The 19,345-nt window shown below is 39.9% G+C and overlaps 1 protein-coding gene across 2 annotated transcripts in view; it reads right to left on the bottom strand.

Moving 5' to 3' along the window:
* limk1a (LIM domain kinase 1a) overlaps nucleotides 1-19,345 on the bottom strand; it is a 56,661-nt gene that overhangs the window by 23,642 nt on the left and 13,674 nt on the right. Inside the window, exons 1-2 of one of the 2 annotated variants that reach the window (XM_026191800.1) lie at nucleotides 1,842-2,232; nucleotides 1,416-1,554 (exon numbers count right to left, since the gene is read on the bottom strand). In XM_026191800.1, coding sequence (XP_026047585.1) covers nucleotides 1,416-1,554; nucleotides 1,842-1,852 — 150 coding nt within the window. In that variant the 5' untranslated portion in view covers nucleotides 1,853-2,232. Of the gene's footprint in view, nucleotides 1-1,415; nucleotides 1,555-1,841; nucleotides 2,233-19,345 lie in introns of those variants that run through there. The other variant, XM_026191799.1, reaches the window with a different exon arrangement.

The raw sequence follows: 19,345 nt of genomic DNA, 5'->3' as shown, positions 1-19,345 counted from the left end.
CTGCAGCAAACCTGGTCGCTCATAGCTTGCATGGAAGACACAGACTCTTCACTGCTAACAGGTGTGAACAGTATGGCACAAATGTTCACTTTCGAAGTAAAAGTTGTTGGTTGCAACACCTGCAACAATAACGTTTGCTCTAATGGGTATCGTGAACACGACATACCAAAAACCAAAACAGCTGTTTACTTTAATAATGAATGAGCTTTGCTTCATGAACAAACTGTACACACTGACCACATTTCTATGTAAATTTACAAGTTTGTTACTTCAATAAGACATTTAAGGTCAGGCATGCAGCAACTGCTCTTTCACTTTTCTAAAATAACAAGAACAAAAGATCAGATAAGTAGCTATATTTGGGCTTATCCAGGTAACATCAGTGTTAATGGTGAGTATTTGGTATCACAAAGCCGGTTCACTTCTCACAGGGCTACACTGCCATGGGAACTTGTTGCAGGCCTATTCTGCTCAGGAGCAAGATAAGAGATAAGAGAACAACATATACAAAACCACCTCAGGGTGACGATCATTCTATGGAAAATCACATAATCACTCCTGGAATATCTCTGCTAGTTGGGATGTTGATTGTAGCCAGGAATAATAGTCAAGTAAGAAATATAGATTCAGATACAGAAAACATAGCCTTGGTGTGTTGAACTTGCTTTGTAAGGGAATCTCCTGGAAATGGCCTAATGTTTGTGCTAAGAGGTGATCTTAGCAGCATAGGAAGACTGTTTTTTGCAGCTGAAATTACAGTGTGAACCATCCAAATATCATCTTGGCTGCATCTCTCCAACCACCTCAGCAACGACGAGTTAACACGCCAGGAGATTTGCAAACAGGCACAAAACAACATCAGAAAAAAACCCGCCATCCATTTGCATTTCTGCTACTGCTGGCATTGCACTGGCAGGGAAACTGGGCCCTCAGATATATAAAGACAACATATTTTATTACACCAACATACAATATTAATCAGTCTCTCCAGGCTTTGAATGTGTGTGATTCCATCACTAATCAACAAATAGACACAAGTCTCTTTTGGTGCTGGTATCTTGTCTTTTCTATAATGCAGCAGCACTTATCAGCAGAAGCCAAGTTTATCTGCTTTCCAGCACTGTGGCCACATCTATTGTGCACTCAAACCTCTCCTGTGTCACAACAAGAGCTCGGACTTTCACTGGAGGTCTGTAAGAAGATCTCTCTAAGCTGCCAAAGGCATCAGGGTCAGTTATAGGTCTGGCACATGTCCTATTAAAATCTACGCTTGTTGGCGCACAGCAGCCAGTGAGGCTGTAAACGTACAGACTCAGATGTGTGTATGGGTCTGTCACGGCCTGAACTCAAGGTTTATCGGCAAACCAAGAACCGTGGGGGTGCTAAGTGATGAGTTAAGTGGCAGATCCTCTTACCATAATGAGGCCAGTGGTGATCGGGTCGTTGCAGCCATGGCACAGCTCCCCAAATTTGGCCCAGTAGTCCTTCTTGCAGAAGAGCCGGCCATCTTTTTCATAATACCAGTGGGACAGCGAGGCGCTGCACTCACAACACCTAACAGGAGAGGAGACAGAAACGGACACAAGAACAATTAATTTAACAGAAGATTAAAGACAAAGTAATACCACTGCTCCCTTAAACATGAATAATCCAAACATAATGAAGATGATCAAGTCCCTTTGCAGTCGTAAAAGAGGAAAAGTAAATTAAACTTTTTGACAACACAGAAATTAAAAACATACAACAACCAGAATGAAATATTTGAATTGCAACAAACCAAACCAAAAGTTTTTCCAATTTACGATATTCTAATAAAAAAAAAAGAAATAAAATAAACTAACCTTGCTTTCATATTTAAAATGGGCAGACAAAACAGATGAATTAAACAATTACATGTAAAATCATTTACTGCTGATCAATATTATAAACAGATTCATCAGCTGTTATTTTCAGCACCCTGAGTAGTTCAGTCAACCTGCAGGTCAGACCTCCAGGAAAGTTAAGTGGTGCACAGCAGATTGACTTGTTATTGTGCTGACAGAACATAATATTGTACTGCTCTCTGTAAACCATACTTTAACCCTCCTAATGACGCCTTGCAGAGCTCCAAATTATAGTTTTCATAGCGATAACAAGTTCCTTCGTGGCCCCGTCACACACCACGCAATAGGCAAATGATAATACATTAACCCACAGCTTATGACTGGAAAAACAAAACAGAGTCACAGCAAATAGAAAACATGAACGATAAACAGAGCAAACACTACGTCAACCGACGTAGCCTAGTAAGCTAGGCTAAGTTAGCCTAGTAAGCTAGCATAAACCTAGAATAAATAGGATAAATAAAGTGTATCTTATGTTATCTTTATCGTATTTTGATTAATTCACAACCCCAATATCAACAAAGTTTGGACGCTGTGTAAAATGTTAACAAAAAGGAATGCAAATTTTATAAACATTTTATTCACAACAGATTATAGAAAACTTTTTTTTAAACTGAGACATTTTACCATTTTAGGGAGAGAAAAAACAGCTCATTTTGAATTTGATGGCAGTAAGGTGTTAAAAATAAGCTGTGATGGGGTAACAAAAGGGTGAAAAAGTAAGCGGTGTGGACTAAGAAGAAACTGCTGGAGGGACACTTCGCAATCAATTAGGTTACCTGGCAACAGATTGGTAACATTATTGGATATAAAAAGAGCACCTTTGAGAGACAGAGTTTCTCATAAATAAATAAAAAATAAAAAATTGAGTCTACAAATTGTGGAGCAATTTCAAAATAATGTTCCTCAATGTAAAACTGCAAAGAACAAATATCTCATCATCTACAGCACATAATATCCTCAACAGATTCAGAGTAATCGAGAAATCCCCAGTGCATGGTGCAAGGCCAAAAACCAATACTGGAAACATGACGGATCTTGGGATACTCAAGTGGCATGGAAATCACTGGATGGACTCAGGAAGATTTCCAGAAGTCATCATCTGTGAGTACATTTCACGTACAATCAGCAATTGCAGATTAAAGTTCTATGATGCAAAAAAGAACGTGATCCAGAAGCAGGACCATCCAGCTTGTTATCAGCACTCAGTTGAAAAGCTTGTGTCTCTGATGGTGCAAGGGTGTTTTAGTCCCTGTGCAACATGCAGCTTGTACACCTGGAAAGGAACCATCACTGTATATACAGATTTCACAAGAATACATGCTTCAACCAGACAACATGCAAATTTTCATTACCCTACATAACTTTAAATGTATTTATTTTATTAACATGAATTTAAAACACACAAACACACTCACACACAGACATACACACAACAAAACACTCTGTCATCAGGCTGCTCCCGTTTGAGTGTCTGAAAATAAGCCAGTGTTGTGGTATGGTTTCTGAGCCTGAGTCTACACCAGTTACTAAGAAGACGGTCTGATAGCGAGCCCAAAAAACATCCTTATCTCTAGAGCTAGTATATCACCAGAGTTTAATCGCAAAACCAGTCAGTCACCCTGATAGACATCAGATGATGACAGACAGAAGGCAGCTGAGACGGCAACAGACAAAAGGCTGTTCGTATGGTGATAGACAATGAGACAGATACGAGACACACAACTTCCAAGTTCACCTACAATGCAGATAGTACAGACTGATACACATGTGAGTGTGACATTCAAAATAAGTCCAGGTGTTTTCCTGGTAACTGATGGCAGATAAGAAAAGTAATTCTATGGGAATAGTGTGTTAATCTCTTATGGGTCAGACTTTTGTTGAACACACAACTGGGAAAGAAATGTCCATAAAAAAACAGGCTGAGTCCTCCTGATTTTCCAGCCGATCAGAAAACAATTGCTTTTTTTCTCCACACTGCATGACTTTGTGAAAGTTGTAGGCACAATAGCTCTGCATGTGTCCATAAATCAAAATGTGTGCTAATCCCCCATGCATGTGATAATGCATTGGTGAGGTAGTACACTGCTGACGTGCTTACAGACTGTGAGTGCTTGTTTGTAATCTGTCTAAATCAGTGCGTCTAGCATCCATGACTAAGTGAGCATCTCTGGTCCTTCCCAGCGGAGCTTGCCTCCCATCAGCTGGCCGTCTGGGCTCATCTCTGCTCAGGGCAGCTTAAAACAAGGGCTGCTTGCTCTAAACATATTATGGATTCAGAAGCTGGAGCATAATTGACTTTATCCCTGAGCCAGAATAATACAAGTTGATTCTAGGTGAGGGGTTAGAGTAAGAGCAACTACTACGAAAGAAGGAAGAAACAAGGACTACTTACTCTGACTGGGACAGGGTTACTAAGGCTGGGTGAGCACTTTGTTGCTGGACCTTATGCCATGCAAAAGAGCTACACAACAGCTGCAGGAAGTACTGTAGGACTTGTGTGGTGGACATGTGGATTGAGCGGTGGTTGGGGAAAAGGATGTCTCCAATTTCCTGGTTGTCTTTTTTTTATTTATGCAGACTTGTTAATTTCTTTTTTTAAATGAACTATCTAGGGGTTTGAATTCTAGTTTGCAAAACACAATAAAAAAAAGGAAATTGTTTTGATCATTTATCCCCCTCCCAAAAAATTAAAGCTCCTAGGATTTTCTGCAGAGGGCTGAAATGTGGTGCAGCCTCTGCATCCCCTCCCTTTTTTTCTCTTTGCTGCACTTTAAGGATTCTTACTCACTTTGCTGAATACCTGTCCATGTTTGCTAGAGTAAAAACTGAGAGACTCATTAATATATTCAGCAGAAGCAGCAACTTTCTGTGACTTTCCCCGAGGCCTTTCACCTTGTGTGAGCCACACACTGTGTACAAACACATGACCTTGCAGCACATACTGACACACATGCAATTTATTTATTAGACAGACACACTCAGTCTCCCCAGTGTCCGCATGCAGAGCTTCACTGCAGCTCAGCAGATTGTGGCAGAGCTGCTTCAGTATGCAGCGCGTCTGGGTGAGCAGGGGGGAGGAGGAGACTTTGAAGTGGGTCAAGGCTTTCGGAAGACGTCCGCAGTGCCGAGCCAGGAGCTACTCGGCTGTCTTGGCTCTCTGCCCCTCAATAACTGTCTATCACTTCACACGTACACATCCTGAGAGGTCCTGCTGAGGCAAAGTCATACCTGGGTGGGACGCATGCAATTCTAGGAGTCATTGTAAAGCTCAGTGGGTCTGCTACTTTCTGAAATTTGTCTCCATGTAGTCCTGAGGGGTAGCAGCGTATTAAAGATATGAGTGAATACATTAGTGCCTCCCAGGAGGAGATTGCAAAATTTCTGCCTTCAGCACAAAAATCTTATCTCTGAGGTAAAGCAGACATGCAGCAAAGCTGAATTACAACCCAAGACTCCCGTGGAGGGGAAAAAAACCCCCACCACAATAAAAAAATAGTGTGTTAATGTGTATTTGTTGGCTCTCTTTTGGTGTTTTTGTGTGATTGTGTTTGGGGGTGTGGTGGCATTGACGTGTAAGAGGATTATCAGTGTGAAAGACTCAGTTAGAGCCTCTGCCCGTTCTGCTATGATGCTCCAAAAATCTAACTAGTAGAGAGCTTAACAGTTTCTCATACCCTGCTGAGCTCTGACAACTCCTCACTGTAGGGGAAAAATTAAAATAAAACAATATATATTTTACTGTAATACAAGCAGTGCTGATGGTTCACTTAATCTAAGTTACAATGACCTGACAAACACTAGAAAAGGGGCAGGGGTAAAGAAATGCACATGCAGGCTGCACAGACATAACTAACTCCCACAGACCAATGAGAGGGGGCAGAGCAGGTTTTAGACACAATGAATGCCAGCTGGATCTCAGAGGGGAAGAAACAACCAATGACAGAAGAGCTGAGATTAAAGGAGGGGAGTGAGTAAATCTGCAACTGTTCCCCCTCTCCTGCTCGGATCCCTGGTGGAATTAGCTGAAAGTATCTGAAAGAGGAATACATTCCTTTTCCAGGTCAAAAGGAGGCAGTTTTTTTTACCCTGCCTCTCACCTCACCTTCCTCCACAAACATCTGCTCTCTATCCAAGTGCCATCACGTGTTACTCAGTGTCTGTTGAGGCATTTGTGCTCAGACAAAATCTTCTATCTTTAAGTTTTACACAACATAGACTATAGCAGCCGAATAGCAGCCACTACAGATTGAAAGCTTTGCCTGGTCTGATGAGTCTCGGTTTCTGCTGCTACATTCAGATGGTAAGGTCAGCATTTGGTGTAAACAGCATGAAACCATGGATCCATCCTGACTTGTATAAATGATTCAGGATGGTGGTGACAGTGTGACGATGTGGGGGATATATTCTTGGCACACTTTGGGTCTCTTGGTACCAAATGAGCATCATTTAAATGCTACAGCCTACCATGTCCAGACTGTATGATCACAGTGCAAGGATCTTCTGATGGCTGCTTCCAGCATGATAACACGCCATGTCTTAAAGCTCAAATCATCTCAAACTTATTTCTTGAACATGACAATGAGGCCACTGTACTCAAATGACCTCCACAGTCATCAGATCTCAATCCAATAGAGCACATTTGTGCTGCAGATTTGTCAGTACAGACAAAAATCTCAGGAGAATGTTTCCAACACCTTGTTGCCATTAATAATTAAGGAAGCTCTGAAGGAAAAAAGGAGTCTAGATCAGTACTAGCAAGGTGTACCTAATGTGGCCAGTGAGTGAATATGGGCAGACAGATAGATGACTCGCCCCCTGCTGTCCATTATGAAGAATGCAGGCTTAAGTCTCATTTTTTTAAGATCTGTAAGCTACCGGTATGTCCAGGTCTATGACAGGTTAACCCTGACCACTTCTTTCTGGTCAGAGAACAGTCTTAATATTGAAATGTTAGAATAAATTAGTTTTTTGAATTCTGTATTTTGTAAGTTTTTTAAGGTTTTAGTCAAGCTCAACAAACATGAATCTTCACTGGATTGACAAATATCTCTTATAACTGTGTGGAAACATTGTTTAAGATTGCAGTATTGAGCTATATTAATAGAAAAATGGGCTGGTTTGGTTAAACAAGAAAAAAAAAGGAATGAAGTTGTTGACAAAATGTGCGAAACTTCAAAATCAAACTTCTGAGGTTATTTCAGTTCATTCTGTTCTTTCTGATGCACACTGCAAATATGTTTTATGGTTATTATGAAATATCCAAGAAAACAAAACTACAACATTGGATTTGAGAAGACTCTTTCTTTTGCATTTTTCATTATAATGGCCAAATTGGCTAGATAAAAAAAGAAGCTTGAATCAGTGCATTTATATAAAATGTTTCCATTCTGATACACGACATATCCATAAATGTGCATGTAGGACTAACATGCTGCTAAATGTGCTGAAACGCTATCAGTGATGGATCAGATGATCTCATTGGACAGCTCTATGATGTAATATGTTTGTGAATGACTCTTCATCTGTTCGTCACAATGACAGCCTGACCCAGGTCGATACCTAACGTGATTAGCTTGTCCAGCTGGTATGAATGAATGAATGGAGAGACATGTATCTTCTGACTGACTCAATTGGAAATGTAAACACAATGAATGAGACAAGACGACACAGATGTGACCGAACACATCTCATCTGAAATAACACACAGTACATTTCAACATGTAAACAGACCACATTGTATTTATTTATGTGGCTTTGAAGTAAAATTAGAATAATTAAGTTGATCAAACTTCATTAATCATCATATTTTCCGTTATATTAAAATGAAAATATCAATGTTACATGAAATTTGAAAGGATAAACGAATTAAAGTTGCTTTTTTAATTAGCAGTGATTAAACTAAAAACAGACCAATCATTGGATTTTTGGATTTTTTTCTTGTGCGGTGAAGTGAATCTACCCAGCGTTGGATTAAATTAAGTCTGTGTCTATATTGGGAGTTTTTGAACAGTCCTTTTTATCAGATTTGCAATGATTAGTTAGTAAATTATTTAAATTAGTTTATTTTAATTAGTTTTCTTGTCAATTAGCCAATTTGCAGGGAAATTGATCCACAAATATTTAGATTGATCTGTTGTTTAAGTTGCTTGTCAAGGAAAGTGCACTATTGAAAAAATATTTCGTGTTTGCAGGTTGTGAGAATACATTGTTCATCTCACAGCAAAATTTAAAAAAGGAGTATCTTTGGGTTCTGGACTGCTTAGCAGGACACTTAAACACATTCACTTGGGCTCTGGAAAATTTTAACACTTCTCATACTAAAGGAAGAAATAAATCTCAAAAAGACAGGATAATTCAACAGCGAGAAGAATTTCCTGCACTTCTACAGGTTTGCGTCAATCAGGAATACACAGCAGACGCGCAGACAGACAATGAATAATTTATTGGGGATAAATGTCCACATTATTTCAGCTGTCATGGCGAGGCTGAACTGACATGCAGAGCTTTGTGCTCGTAAATATAAATCTGCACTGTAGCAAATACAAAAGGAAGCAAGATTACAATTATTTTCTCCCACATGTAATCAAAGTAGACATCAAGTTTAAAGTAGTAAGTAACCTCAAGATTTTTTTAAAGGCTTAATTTAAATAAGTTTATAAAATGCCATTTAACTGCCCATAGACTAGCCTGACATACTGAACCAGTCTGCTCAGCTCACCATCACTGAATACAACGTGAGATAAGAAAGAAAGGGCTGCATTTGTGAAGCTGGAACGGCACAGTTTTGGATATGTTGCCTGTAGTTTTTCTTGACTAAAATATACACCAATAAATTCCCATATTACATATTCTAAATATATGCAAGTACTATCGCCTCAGTTTGAGCTAACTTGCTAGTACGTGAAAACATGTCTTAGATTTTATTCTCTGATGACTCGAACGCCTCGCAGTGAAGTAAAAGCAAACAAGTCTCCCACACAAACACCGCCGCCCACCCGGTCCTGGTCAGCATTTTGTGATGTGTCTTTGTGTGTGGGTGTGTACATATAACCACAGGTCATTGAATGAGGTGAAGGCTGAGGTGGCTACAGGAAACGGGAGGGCTCAAAAGGAAACAGTATGTGTGTATAGGACTGCTGCACCTCCCAAACACGCACGCGCGTACCAGCACACACAAGCATCTCTTCATCAATTATTAAATCTTCCATCATCCGAGTCAAGCTCAGGACATCCATCTTCCTTCTATCAGCAAAGACAGATGAAATGCTGAGAGTACCTATGATCAATAAGCCAATAAACAGGTCTGCCCGTCTGCCCAGAAAAATCTAGAAGAATTAGACAACGGACATCAAACGTGTATGATATTTGACGGTGATAGAAACAAATTTGCCTACTGTGCAAAAACCCCAGAGTGAGCACTCAGCTGTTGTTACTGTGTGTGGAGGATAGGCTCAAATCAACCTCAGGCAAAAGAGAAAGGAGCACTGAGACGGAGGGGTGGTCTCACACACACATACATGCACACACAGGGGGGAAAGTCAAGCTGAGGAAACGACTGTCTGGGGGACGCCCCTCAAAGGAGACATAAATAGATTAGATTGCTGGTCTGGAGCCAAATTTCCACTCCTGATATTTTCCCAGGAAGGAAAGGAGGATGTCCAACATGTCAGTGACATAAAAGGATCATGTGTGTTAAAACTCTGACTATGAGGACTTTTTTCTGTCTGAGCTGGACTCTTTGATTCAGTCAGCCTTTACACATTAACACACAGCACAGACACATTCATCAGGCCCATTCCCACGCGCCCTCCCCCTGCCTGGTTCCCCCTTCCTCCTTCTCCACGGCAACGCAAAATGCCACAACGATGATGTCACCCTCTCTCATAAAAAACCAGGCATTACCTCATCACCTTCTGCTCACCTTCAGTCTCACTCTATTGGGTGGTACCCGGAAATCAGCGCAGCCAATCAGGCTTCACCCCGCTCCCCTGACCTTGGCAGACTCAGCAGCATCCACACTCACGCTGACCCCTCATGTTTTCTGCTACTCTTAAGGAATTGAGAACCAGCCAAGGAGAGCGGGCTGTGCATTTTAAACAGTAAATATAATGACATCCTCCTGAGGCTCAACTCTGCTGAACAAGTGTTTCAGCCCGTGGGAGAGACTCTTTATTCCAGGCCCGGCGGTCTATTCAGCTGGTAAACAGGAGCTCTGGCAGACTGTGAGTGAATGGAGTGCACGGCAGCAGTTTCCTTTGTGACTGCTAAGCCATGTAGACTGACCGATTGTCAGTGCAGTCGGCTCGCTGGCCGTCTCACTTGTTCCATCGAGGAAGATGATAAAAGGTATCTGGGAGCTTTGGGAGAGCTGTTTAGTAGGTCTCATTCAGTAGCAGGTTTCTTTTACAGACCAACTCCAAGCTTAAACACTAACACATGAAATGAAACCAGTGAATTGTTCAGTGGTTATAACAGTACCTCACTACAAAAGCTTTATCCGGACACTTACTGTTAGCATTAATCATGAGAACCAATGCTATGAGCTCAAAGTATGAGGTTATGTGGTTGGACAGGTGAGTCACACACCAGACTATTTTGCTGAATTATCAACAACTGCATGGACCACTATTAAAAAAAAAACACAAAGACTTTTAATAGGATTTATGCAAAATTCTTATCAATTTTGTTCTCAAAATGCATTTTTCTAGCATGGGTTTAACTGAGATGCCACTTTAAAATTTGGAGGACTTTGCACATGTAGAAAAAATCATTAGCTAGTTCTCCACTGCTAATCTTTTAGGGCAAATATCTGGTACCATGGCTCTGTGAATGTGGACTCTCAGGCTTGTTGCATGGAACATATTTGAATGTTTGCAGATTTGGAGGCCTGCAGAAACCACAAATTTGCAGGTAGGCGACTAATGTTTTGTTTACAGCTTCTCATAAACAAAAGCACATAGTGATGACATTCTCTCTCGTTTAACCAGCCTTAAACATAAGCAGATTTAGATTTGGTACATGGTGTCATACCAGGAAAGTATCACACTGAAGTTAAATGTGTTTTTCTGGTTTCAAACTGTCTGTGAAGCAATTCACCTGATTTAGACAATTTTAAAGAACATATAACTATATTAATATTAATAATAATAATAATAATACTGATAAACCAACTCAATGTATAATTTAGAAAGCTATATTAGGACAATAGGGACCTGAAATTTTGCATAATTCCTTATAGAAGGTGTATCTTTCCCCTGGAATATTTTAAACTTGATAAACTGAGACAGAATCAACCCAGTTACTGATGCTGCTCCACTTTACTGAACCTGAAGTGTGCCCTTCTTGGCTCCCCCTTCTAATCATACATTATGAGACTCAAGCAGAGTAAACATACAGTTACCAGCACATGCACACTTCATTTAAAAGGATTTACTTGTTTGTCTCGTCTTTGTCTATGATGTATGTGACTTTATTGTTACAGTTGTGTTTTTGTTTGTGGACTCATTAATCACATAATCGTGTCGTTGTTTCTGGTTTGGTGTCAGAGAGTCCTCTACTGCGTCACATGGCAGTTTTATTTTCCCCCCAACAGACGGTAGTGTGGGTAAGGCATCACAGGTGGGTGTGGACAGGCGGGTGAGAGTTGAAAGTTGAAAGAAAATGATTTTTGTTAGGAGGAAAAAACAAAACAATGCTGCTACTGCCCGGACATTTAGGTAAACTTTAGTTTGGGCCCTATTGTTTTTTACACTCCTGTTAACAACTGCTAAAATATTTGAAGTGTAGGATGTGAAGTTTTTTGGCTTTCAAACTAATCTACATGCTGAACTATTAATGGGCTGTTCTCAACACAATCATGCTGCAAAACTAGAACATCGTTATTCTTGTGAGCTTAGCTTAGCTTATTTTTTGTCCCTGTAAAATGATGAAGGTCAGATATGAAACTGGCAGGACTCTTTCAACAGTGACAAAATGTGGACTTTAATATTCTTCATCTTTTTTAATCCCATTCAGGGTTTAAGTCTGGACTCCATCTCCTCCAAACAGAACAAAATTGAATTTTTAAAGTGTGATTAAAGCACAGGAGCGAGTGCCAAAGGTTAGAGCTGGGAAAAAGGCGATTAATAAAAATACACCCGTCACACAGGACGACTTTTTCCTCCCCGCTGCAAATATTATCAGCCGGCATGAACTCCAGATATGAATTTGACGAGGTGCAGGCAGAGGAAGGAGACTCATATGATGTTTTTCTAGATTTTCAAAAGCTACAATTGCGACCATTAAACAACACAGGAAATGTTAAATGTTGTCCAATATCCTGCAGAACTACCACATTAACACCTAAGAACTTCCTGTGATAGTCTCAAGTTCGTAAAAGAGGAAACAAGTAATGACTTTCTATTTCCTCAAAAGAGGAAGTCAATACAATTTGAGTAAATATTGGAAGAAAAACTTGACAAAAAATAAGTTGCATCACCAAACGTCTTTGTTAGAGAAGCAAACACGGTGAAAAAAATATGAAAACAGACTTAACAGAACAGAGCATCGGAGTAAGTATAATAGTTAATTCTTTCACAGAGAAAAACTAATCATAAAATTAAATATACAACCATCGAAACTGACTTTATTTTCCCAGTTTGACCAGCGTTTTAGGGCTCATCCCACCGTCATCTCTGTTGTTAATGAGAGGACTGAGTGTCCCCTCAGAGTGCCTGGTTGTTCTGGATAATGCTTACATTATCTTCTAAGACACAAACAGCCAAAAAATAAATAAATGTGCTAAGCCCAGAAAGTGCATTCTCATCTAGTACGTGACTCACAAAAAACACACGACTTTGCTCGAGGGTGGTGACGTAAGCACGTCTATCCCATAAAAAAAACAACGACGTTGAGCCCGCGGTGTCAGTCACATGTGGGACAGCAGCGTTTGATTCATGGTGGCACTTTTAAAAGAGGGAAGTCAGGAAGTTCAGGGGCTTTTGCATCCAGAGAGACGGAAGTGTGAACGACACCGAGGACTGACGTGTGCCGGCACTTTGGAGAAGTGAGAGATCATTTAAGAGAAATGAGTTAATTTCAGTTACTGCATCACCCTCAAGTGCATTCCTAAAGACTGTTGGTCAGAATATATACAAGGAACATAGTTCATGCATATCAGAATACACTTAGTGCTGCTTTTCATGCCAGCACAGAGAAAGTGAAAGACACTCCTAACCAACCACCACACTTTCTCTTTGGGGTTAGTTTACTGCCTTTTTTTTGTCTAATAATTAATTGGGTTTTGAGCTGCACCAAGAAAAAAATATATATAAAGATGAGAATATTAATAAGTCACTAATATATTACCAGTAAATAAATCCATAGTGAAAATAATCACTAGTTACAAGTTACTTTTTAGGACAAATTTAGCCATAAACTCAATTCTTAGTCCAACTTTTTTGACAGAATTAAGCAAATACATTTTTCATTAATCTGTTCCTGTTAATTAGTCTAATCATTTAATTATTTTTTAAATGATTTATAATGCGAAAATGAAGATTTTGAGTTTTGACGATGGTCGCGTACACTTTTGAACAGTTAGTCCAACAGAAACATCCTCCTTTAAACAGTTTTTATATATTTTATACTTTAAACACTTCATCAGCTTGGAAAATAATGGTTTGTCAAGGTCAATAGGGTTAAATAAAGTTTTGAAAACTGCAACACTGTCAAATAAGACCAACAAAAAGACAGCCAGAACAAAAAGTCCACAAAAAGTTCTACACTTGTTTAGTACTTTGGACTAAACAAGAGTTTTCGAATAAGCTCGGAGCACGACTTACATCCAAGCTAAAGTTCTGTTTCGCTCTCAGCAGCTCAAACATCATTGTTATCATCTATAAACATAGACTGATGGGTGCACTCACACTCTGGGCTGCCTGCTGTGTTGCTTCTTTGCTGACATGTCACCCGAGGGAGCAAAGGCGTTGTTTAGACAGTCCGAAGACAGACTCATGTCAGCAGCTCTGATGTTTGACTCACTAAGCTCGCCCGGCTTCACGGCCTCGCTGTCACAAGCGTCAGTGTCTCTCCCTTCCTCTGCTTCCTCTCTGAGTGCAGCTGTGTATAGAGAGGGTCACACTTCTTTATCAGCCACTTCCTGTTCTCGTCCTCTGGGAGACTCGACCCTGTGACAGCAGAGGCTTTGCCCACAGTGGCCCTGCCTTCCTCGCAGCAGCTCATTTCTTCTGTTGAAACTTCATGAGGCAAATTTCCTGCACTCGTCAATACATTTAAAGGCTGTGGCGGAGCAAATGAAATTTTCCTCTTATCCATCATCTATTAAACCCTTCCACGGCCTCTCAAACTATTAGATTTACCAACCTCTTCACAGGAGCACCAGAGAGCTTCGTTTTATGAAGGATGGGGTGAGGTGAAGAGAGGAAGCAGCTCCTGAGCAAGGTGTAACCTTACTCACAGAGAAATCAGCAACCCGTTGAAGCTAGTTTCTAACCCAGAAAAAGGAGGGAAAAAATGCCACCCAATTCAAAATTTGAGGTCATCGTCTCATTTAGTAACTTAAAATTTCAATTTTATTTCTTTATTTGGAGATATTTTCCCATAAGTTTGGAGTCCAAATGTTTGAGGTAACTAACTCCAAATTTGAGATAATAACCTAAAGTTTTGACTTACGCTGGCTGAGCGGTGGAGACAAGCTTCCACAGTAACCACATTCAAACCAGTCAGACAGCAGAGTCTTTAGTGATAAGCTGATATCAGCCAATCAACATATGTTTGAGATAGTTCAGAAATAGAATCAGTCACAGTTAGTCCACACATCAAATTACCTTCAGCACATAATCATGTTAACAAATTACTGTTCCTGCAGGAAACAGAAACAGGTTAGCATTTTTTTATTCATTTGTTTTCAAGGAAACAATTGCCATGCTCTTATTTTGAAAGTTTAGTTACCGCTTGCTCACTGGTCAGCCCCTCATTGTGGAAGCCCTGATGAATGAAGCTTGTGTCTGCCACAGACCCCCCCCCCCCCCCCCCCCACCGCATCCATAAGTCATATGTTTTTATTATGTCTAATAATAATTTTGATTCAACCCTCTGAGTAAGTCAGAATTTTGACATAACCCCAAATTTTGAGGAAAAAATATAAAAATAGTAAAATAGTTTAAAAAAAAGTATATATATTCAGCAGCGTAAACAAGCCCCCATAAGTTAGAGCTCCATCAGCACTTTAGAGGCAGCTAATAAGCTTACATGGTAAAGATTTAGTGAAGTAATTTACTTACAAAAGAAGTTCGCAACACTCGCGCTTCAAGTTTTACTTTTCTGCTGCTATATTTTTCCACACATTTCATTTGTTTGACAGAATTATTGTGCATGTTTGGGATTTTTGGAGTTTCAGTGTTATTTTGGGAAGTGTTTTCTGTTTGGTTTCATTTTCTCAGTTTTTTATTGATTCCAGTAAAAGAGCTTTTGTGTGATTTGTTGTGGTTTTGAACACTTAGAGAATTATTCAAGTTTCAGTTTCTGTTTAAGTTTTCTTTTTTGTTATTTAGGATTAGGATTACTGCTCTAATCTCCTCAATATTTTATAGTATTAGTATTTTAATGAGATTTTTCTGGGGGTTAGTTGTCATTGTGTTTTCTGAGGTCTGTGAGTTCAGCATACCTGGGGTATATTTCTGTTATCTGGAGTCACTCACCCTAAGATTAGCAATCCAGTAATCGGTTATCTGCTCTGTATGTTAACCCAGGGTGTCCCCTGCATGTTCACATGGAAGCGGGGGTGATGCCAGCAGAGCAGCTGATTTCACAAAGGAAAATGAAACTATTATTCCAATATTAATAGGTTAAACAGGTTGACCGAAAGCAGCAACATGAAAGAAAGAGCACCATATATTTAAAGCACTGAATGAACATGTGTGCACTTTAAGTGCTTTGTCCAATGAGGCTGTCAAAAAGCGGCTACATTAAGACAGTTTAGCTTATCTGAAGCCAGGAAAGATAGCGGGCAAAAACGCTGACTGTCAGTCCAACAACTCTATCATTAACACATGAGATAATCCGATGGATTATCATCAAGTGTTTCTTTAAATTAGGCTTTAAAAGACTATTTCAGTTTTTATTCTTTAAACCGCAGCCTCGGTGGTGTAAGGAAAAAAAATCAAACAAAGGCTTCGACTATGTGTGAAGTTGATATGGGATCAATAAGTACTGATAGCTGCTCTGTTTTGGGATCATCATATTATTGCTTTCAAAAAATTAATTTCAAAAATGAAATGGTTACATATAAGAAGATTCAGGGGAAACACAAAAACTTTGAATAGTACTAAAAAAATGTAAACTCTCCCTACTCACCATGCACCAAAGTCTCAGGGATCTTTCAGAAATGCTCTACAGCAGCATGAGTTACCATGGCAAAATACCACAGTGAGAAACGACCCACATTAACATGATCAAAACCGAGGATTAATTCTAGTTACCTGGGTAACTTCATTAAATATTGCTTCATAGTTACAGGCCTCAGGTGTCTAGTATTTTAAGATTGTTGTCATTGCCCTCCCCCCTTTATCCCTGGGTGCTTCCTTGCCCATACTTTGTACTGAGGCTAGGCAAAAACTGCATTACCAGCAGGGGGAGATACAAAGTCTGTAGTGAGCAAAAAACGGTTTAAGTAAATTTTAGGGCCGGAAACGATTAAGCTAGGGGGCTAATATGTGTATAAGTGTAAATGTCTTAATAATGTCTGTTCAAACACCCACTTGTGATTATTTTCATGTTGGCGTGAAATAAAATAGCTCCCACTGCTGTTACTGTAGCTTACTGCAAATTCTGCATTCTCGTATAATGGACACAGGGGACCGGCGTGTCTATTACACGTTTTCTTGTTATAGCGGGTTGGGCTAGGATTAGCATCCTTTGTCTTACTTTGTAGTTTGCTCTCTGTGATGGCCTGTTTCATTTTTGCTTCCTCTGTGTCTTCACTTCATTGATTGTGTTCAGCCCTGTCTCGTTTCCTGTGTCTTATTCCTTATCAGATTTCTGTGTGAGTATACACTCAGCACTCACTTTATTAGGTACAACTGGTTTTGTACTCCCACTAAGAACGCAACGTCTAGATGAACAGAATCAGTTTTCTGGGATTTCCTTACCCAGATGATTGATCATGCATCAAGACATTAACACAAATGTTTAGTCACCCAGTCACATGGCAGCAACTAAATGCTTTTAGGTCTGGAGACATGGTCAAGATGACCTGATTCAATAGAAAAGAATGGAAACAAACTTGTGTTTTTGTCACAGGCTGCCAGTATCAACGTGTCTAAAGATACAGTTTAAAATAGCTTCTTTGCCACGTTGTCTGTTATGTGTGGACACAACACTGCTTAATTCTTGAGTGAGGTGCCTTTTATAAGCTTGAATGATCAGTGTTAAGTTGCTTAACAAAAAGGAAATTCCTCTAAAAATGCTCAGGTACAAGGACAGGACTTACATGAGTGAAAAAGCAGACAATTTCCAATGGAAAAACTCTGAAAGACCTTTGGAAAGCCTGCAGAACTACTGCTCAAGACCACTTTTAAAAAATTACAAGAAAGTCTAACTTGCAAGCAAAAACATTAAAAAATGAGGGACCGTTCAAGATTTCTGCAAAGCCCTGTATATGAAAGGATGTACAGTATTTTCTGTTAGTCAAATCCTTGTTTAATCTTTAACAAACCTTTATTTAAAACGACTTTGTTTTCCTGAGGCAGTTTTCTGTCCTTTCAGCCTGCCACTACTTGACGTCGAGTCTCCGTCACATTCTGGAGCTTCTGTTACCAGGCAGAGTTCATCTGCAGGTGAAAGCAGCTGAGTCACTGCAGCCTCTTCATGCTTTCTGTCACTGACACAATGAGTATCGCAGAGCGCTGCCACCAATAAACGATCTCAAGCGCTTTTTAAAATTCGTCGAGGGCTGTAATGTTTGTCCTGCAGATGTGAGTAAGCGTACAGGACAGATGGAGACGTAAATCTGTGAGCCCCACAGTGCAGGCAGAGCAGCAGACTTAAAGTATACTCATCCTTCCTTAAACCATCATAAAAAGCTCCATGTTTGTTGATAACACAGTGTGGAAACACATAAGCATTTGTGCACTATCAGCATCAGGGAAAAAAACCCACTGCAGGTGATCAGACGTGCACATGCAAGGGGCTGCAGCGCACTGGAGAGAAAGTGCAGCAGCAGTCGAGTGTTCAGAGGGAAAAATAAATATTGATTTTCAGTTCAGCTTTATCTGATTTAATGAACTCATTTTACAGCAGTTTTATTTTTTATTCTAAATTAGAAAAGTCATTATTTAGCTTTACTGTAAGCTGGTGAATCAGACTACAAGACAAACACATGGCCGTGTCAGACGAAGAGCAGAAACCAACCTATCCCCTAAATCAGAGAGGCCACAGCAGTTTGAGGTGCACTCCTTTCATAGTGATCCTGATCCACACAATTTTTCCATGGAGTTGTTCAATTCCTAAATTTAAGGTTTTCAAATCAATGAAATTTACAAAGGGACTCTCGCTGCCTTCTGACTCGTTATGGTCCTTTTAAGATATAATGAATAAATGAATAATTAAAAATCATGAAGCACTGAGACGTTCAGCATGTTTTAGTCGGACTAGTGAACTCACCACAAGATAAAATGAGAAACGTTAGTGAAGGTTATTCAGTGCCGGGGCAGCAAGAAATTAACTACAAGCCATTAAAAACGCCATAAATGTTTTTATTATTCATCAAAGTACTGTTTATTGGGTGCTGGTTTAGCTCAGTGCGTTAATCAGGCGACCACACGCCATACGGAAGAAAGCGACCGGCCCAACATGTGACTCCGCAGCCCTTTGACTTTATCTGACCCTGCTTTCCTGTCCTTTCTTCACTGTATCTATCAAATAAAGCTGAAAAAGGCCAGAAAAACGTGAAAGTACAGCAAGTGAGGTCAAAGGTCATGGCCAGTCTGTTTACGGTGATCAAGGGGGCCACAGGCCCAGATAAATGAGAAGGCTAGCTTCAGGATGGGCATCAGACGTAAAGTCAAACATGTGGATCATATTTAAGAAAGAAAGCCTGTAACACACATCTCTGAGTAACAAATTACAACCAACATGTTTGAATAAATCAACATAATGGAAGTTTCAGATCAGTATAGATGAATAAATATTGTGGATGCATTAATGTTGTTTTGCAGTTCAGCTTTGATGTAAATGGAAAAAAAAAAACAGTTCATACTGAGAGCCTGACTGCGATTTCCCATGAAGCCTAGCTCCTGCTGTTTTCAGAGGAAAACTTCTTTTTTGGGTTAGGATTTAAGCTCCAGAAAGTCCCTGTCCCACTCCTCACTTTCCCACCAATGTTCAACCTTCATTTACCATGGAAATCTGTTTCTCTCTGAAGATCCTGTTCTAATTTCTATCCATTTGTGCTCTCGAGG

This window comes from Astatotilapia calliptera, chromosome 14 (assembly GCF_900246225.1).
Source record: "Astatotilapia calliptera chromosome 14, fAstCal1.2, whole genome shotgun sequence".
NCBI classification, from domain to species: Eukaryota; Metazoa; Chordata; class Actinopteri; order Cichliformes; family Cichlidae; genus Astatotilapia; species Astatotilapia calliptera.
This window is presented reverse-complemented; position numbering and strand designations above follow the sequence as displayed.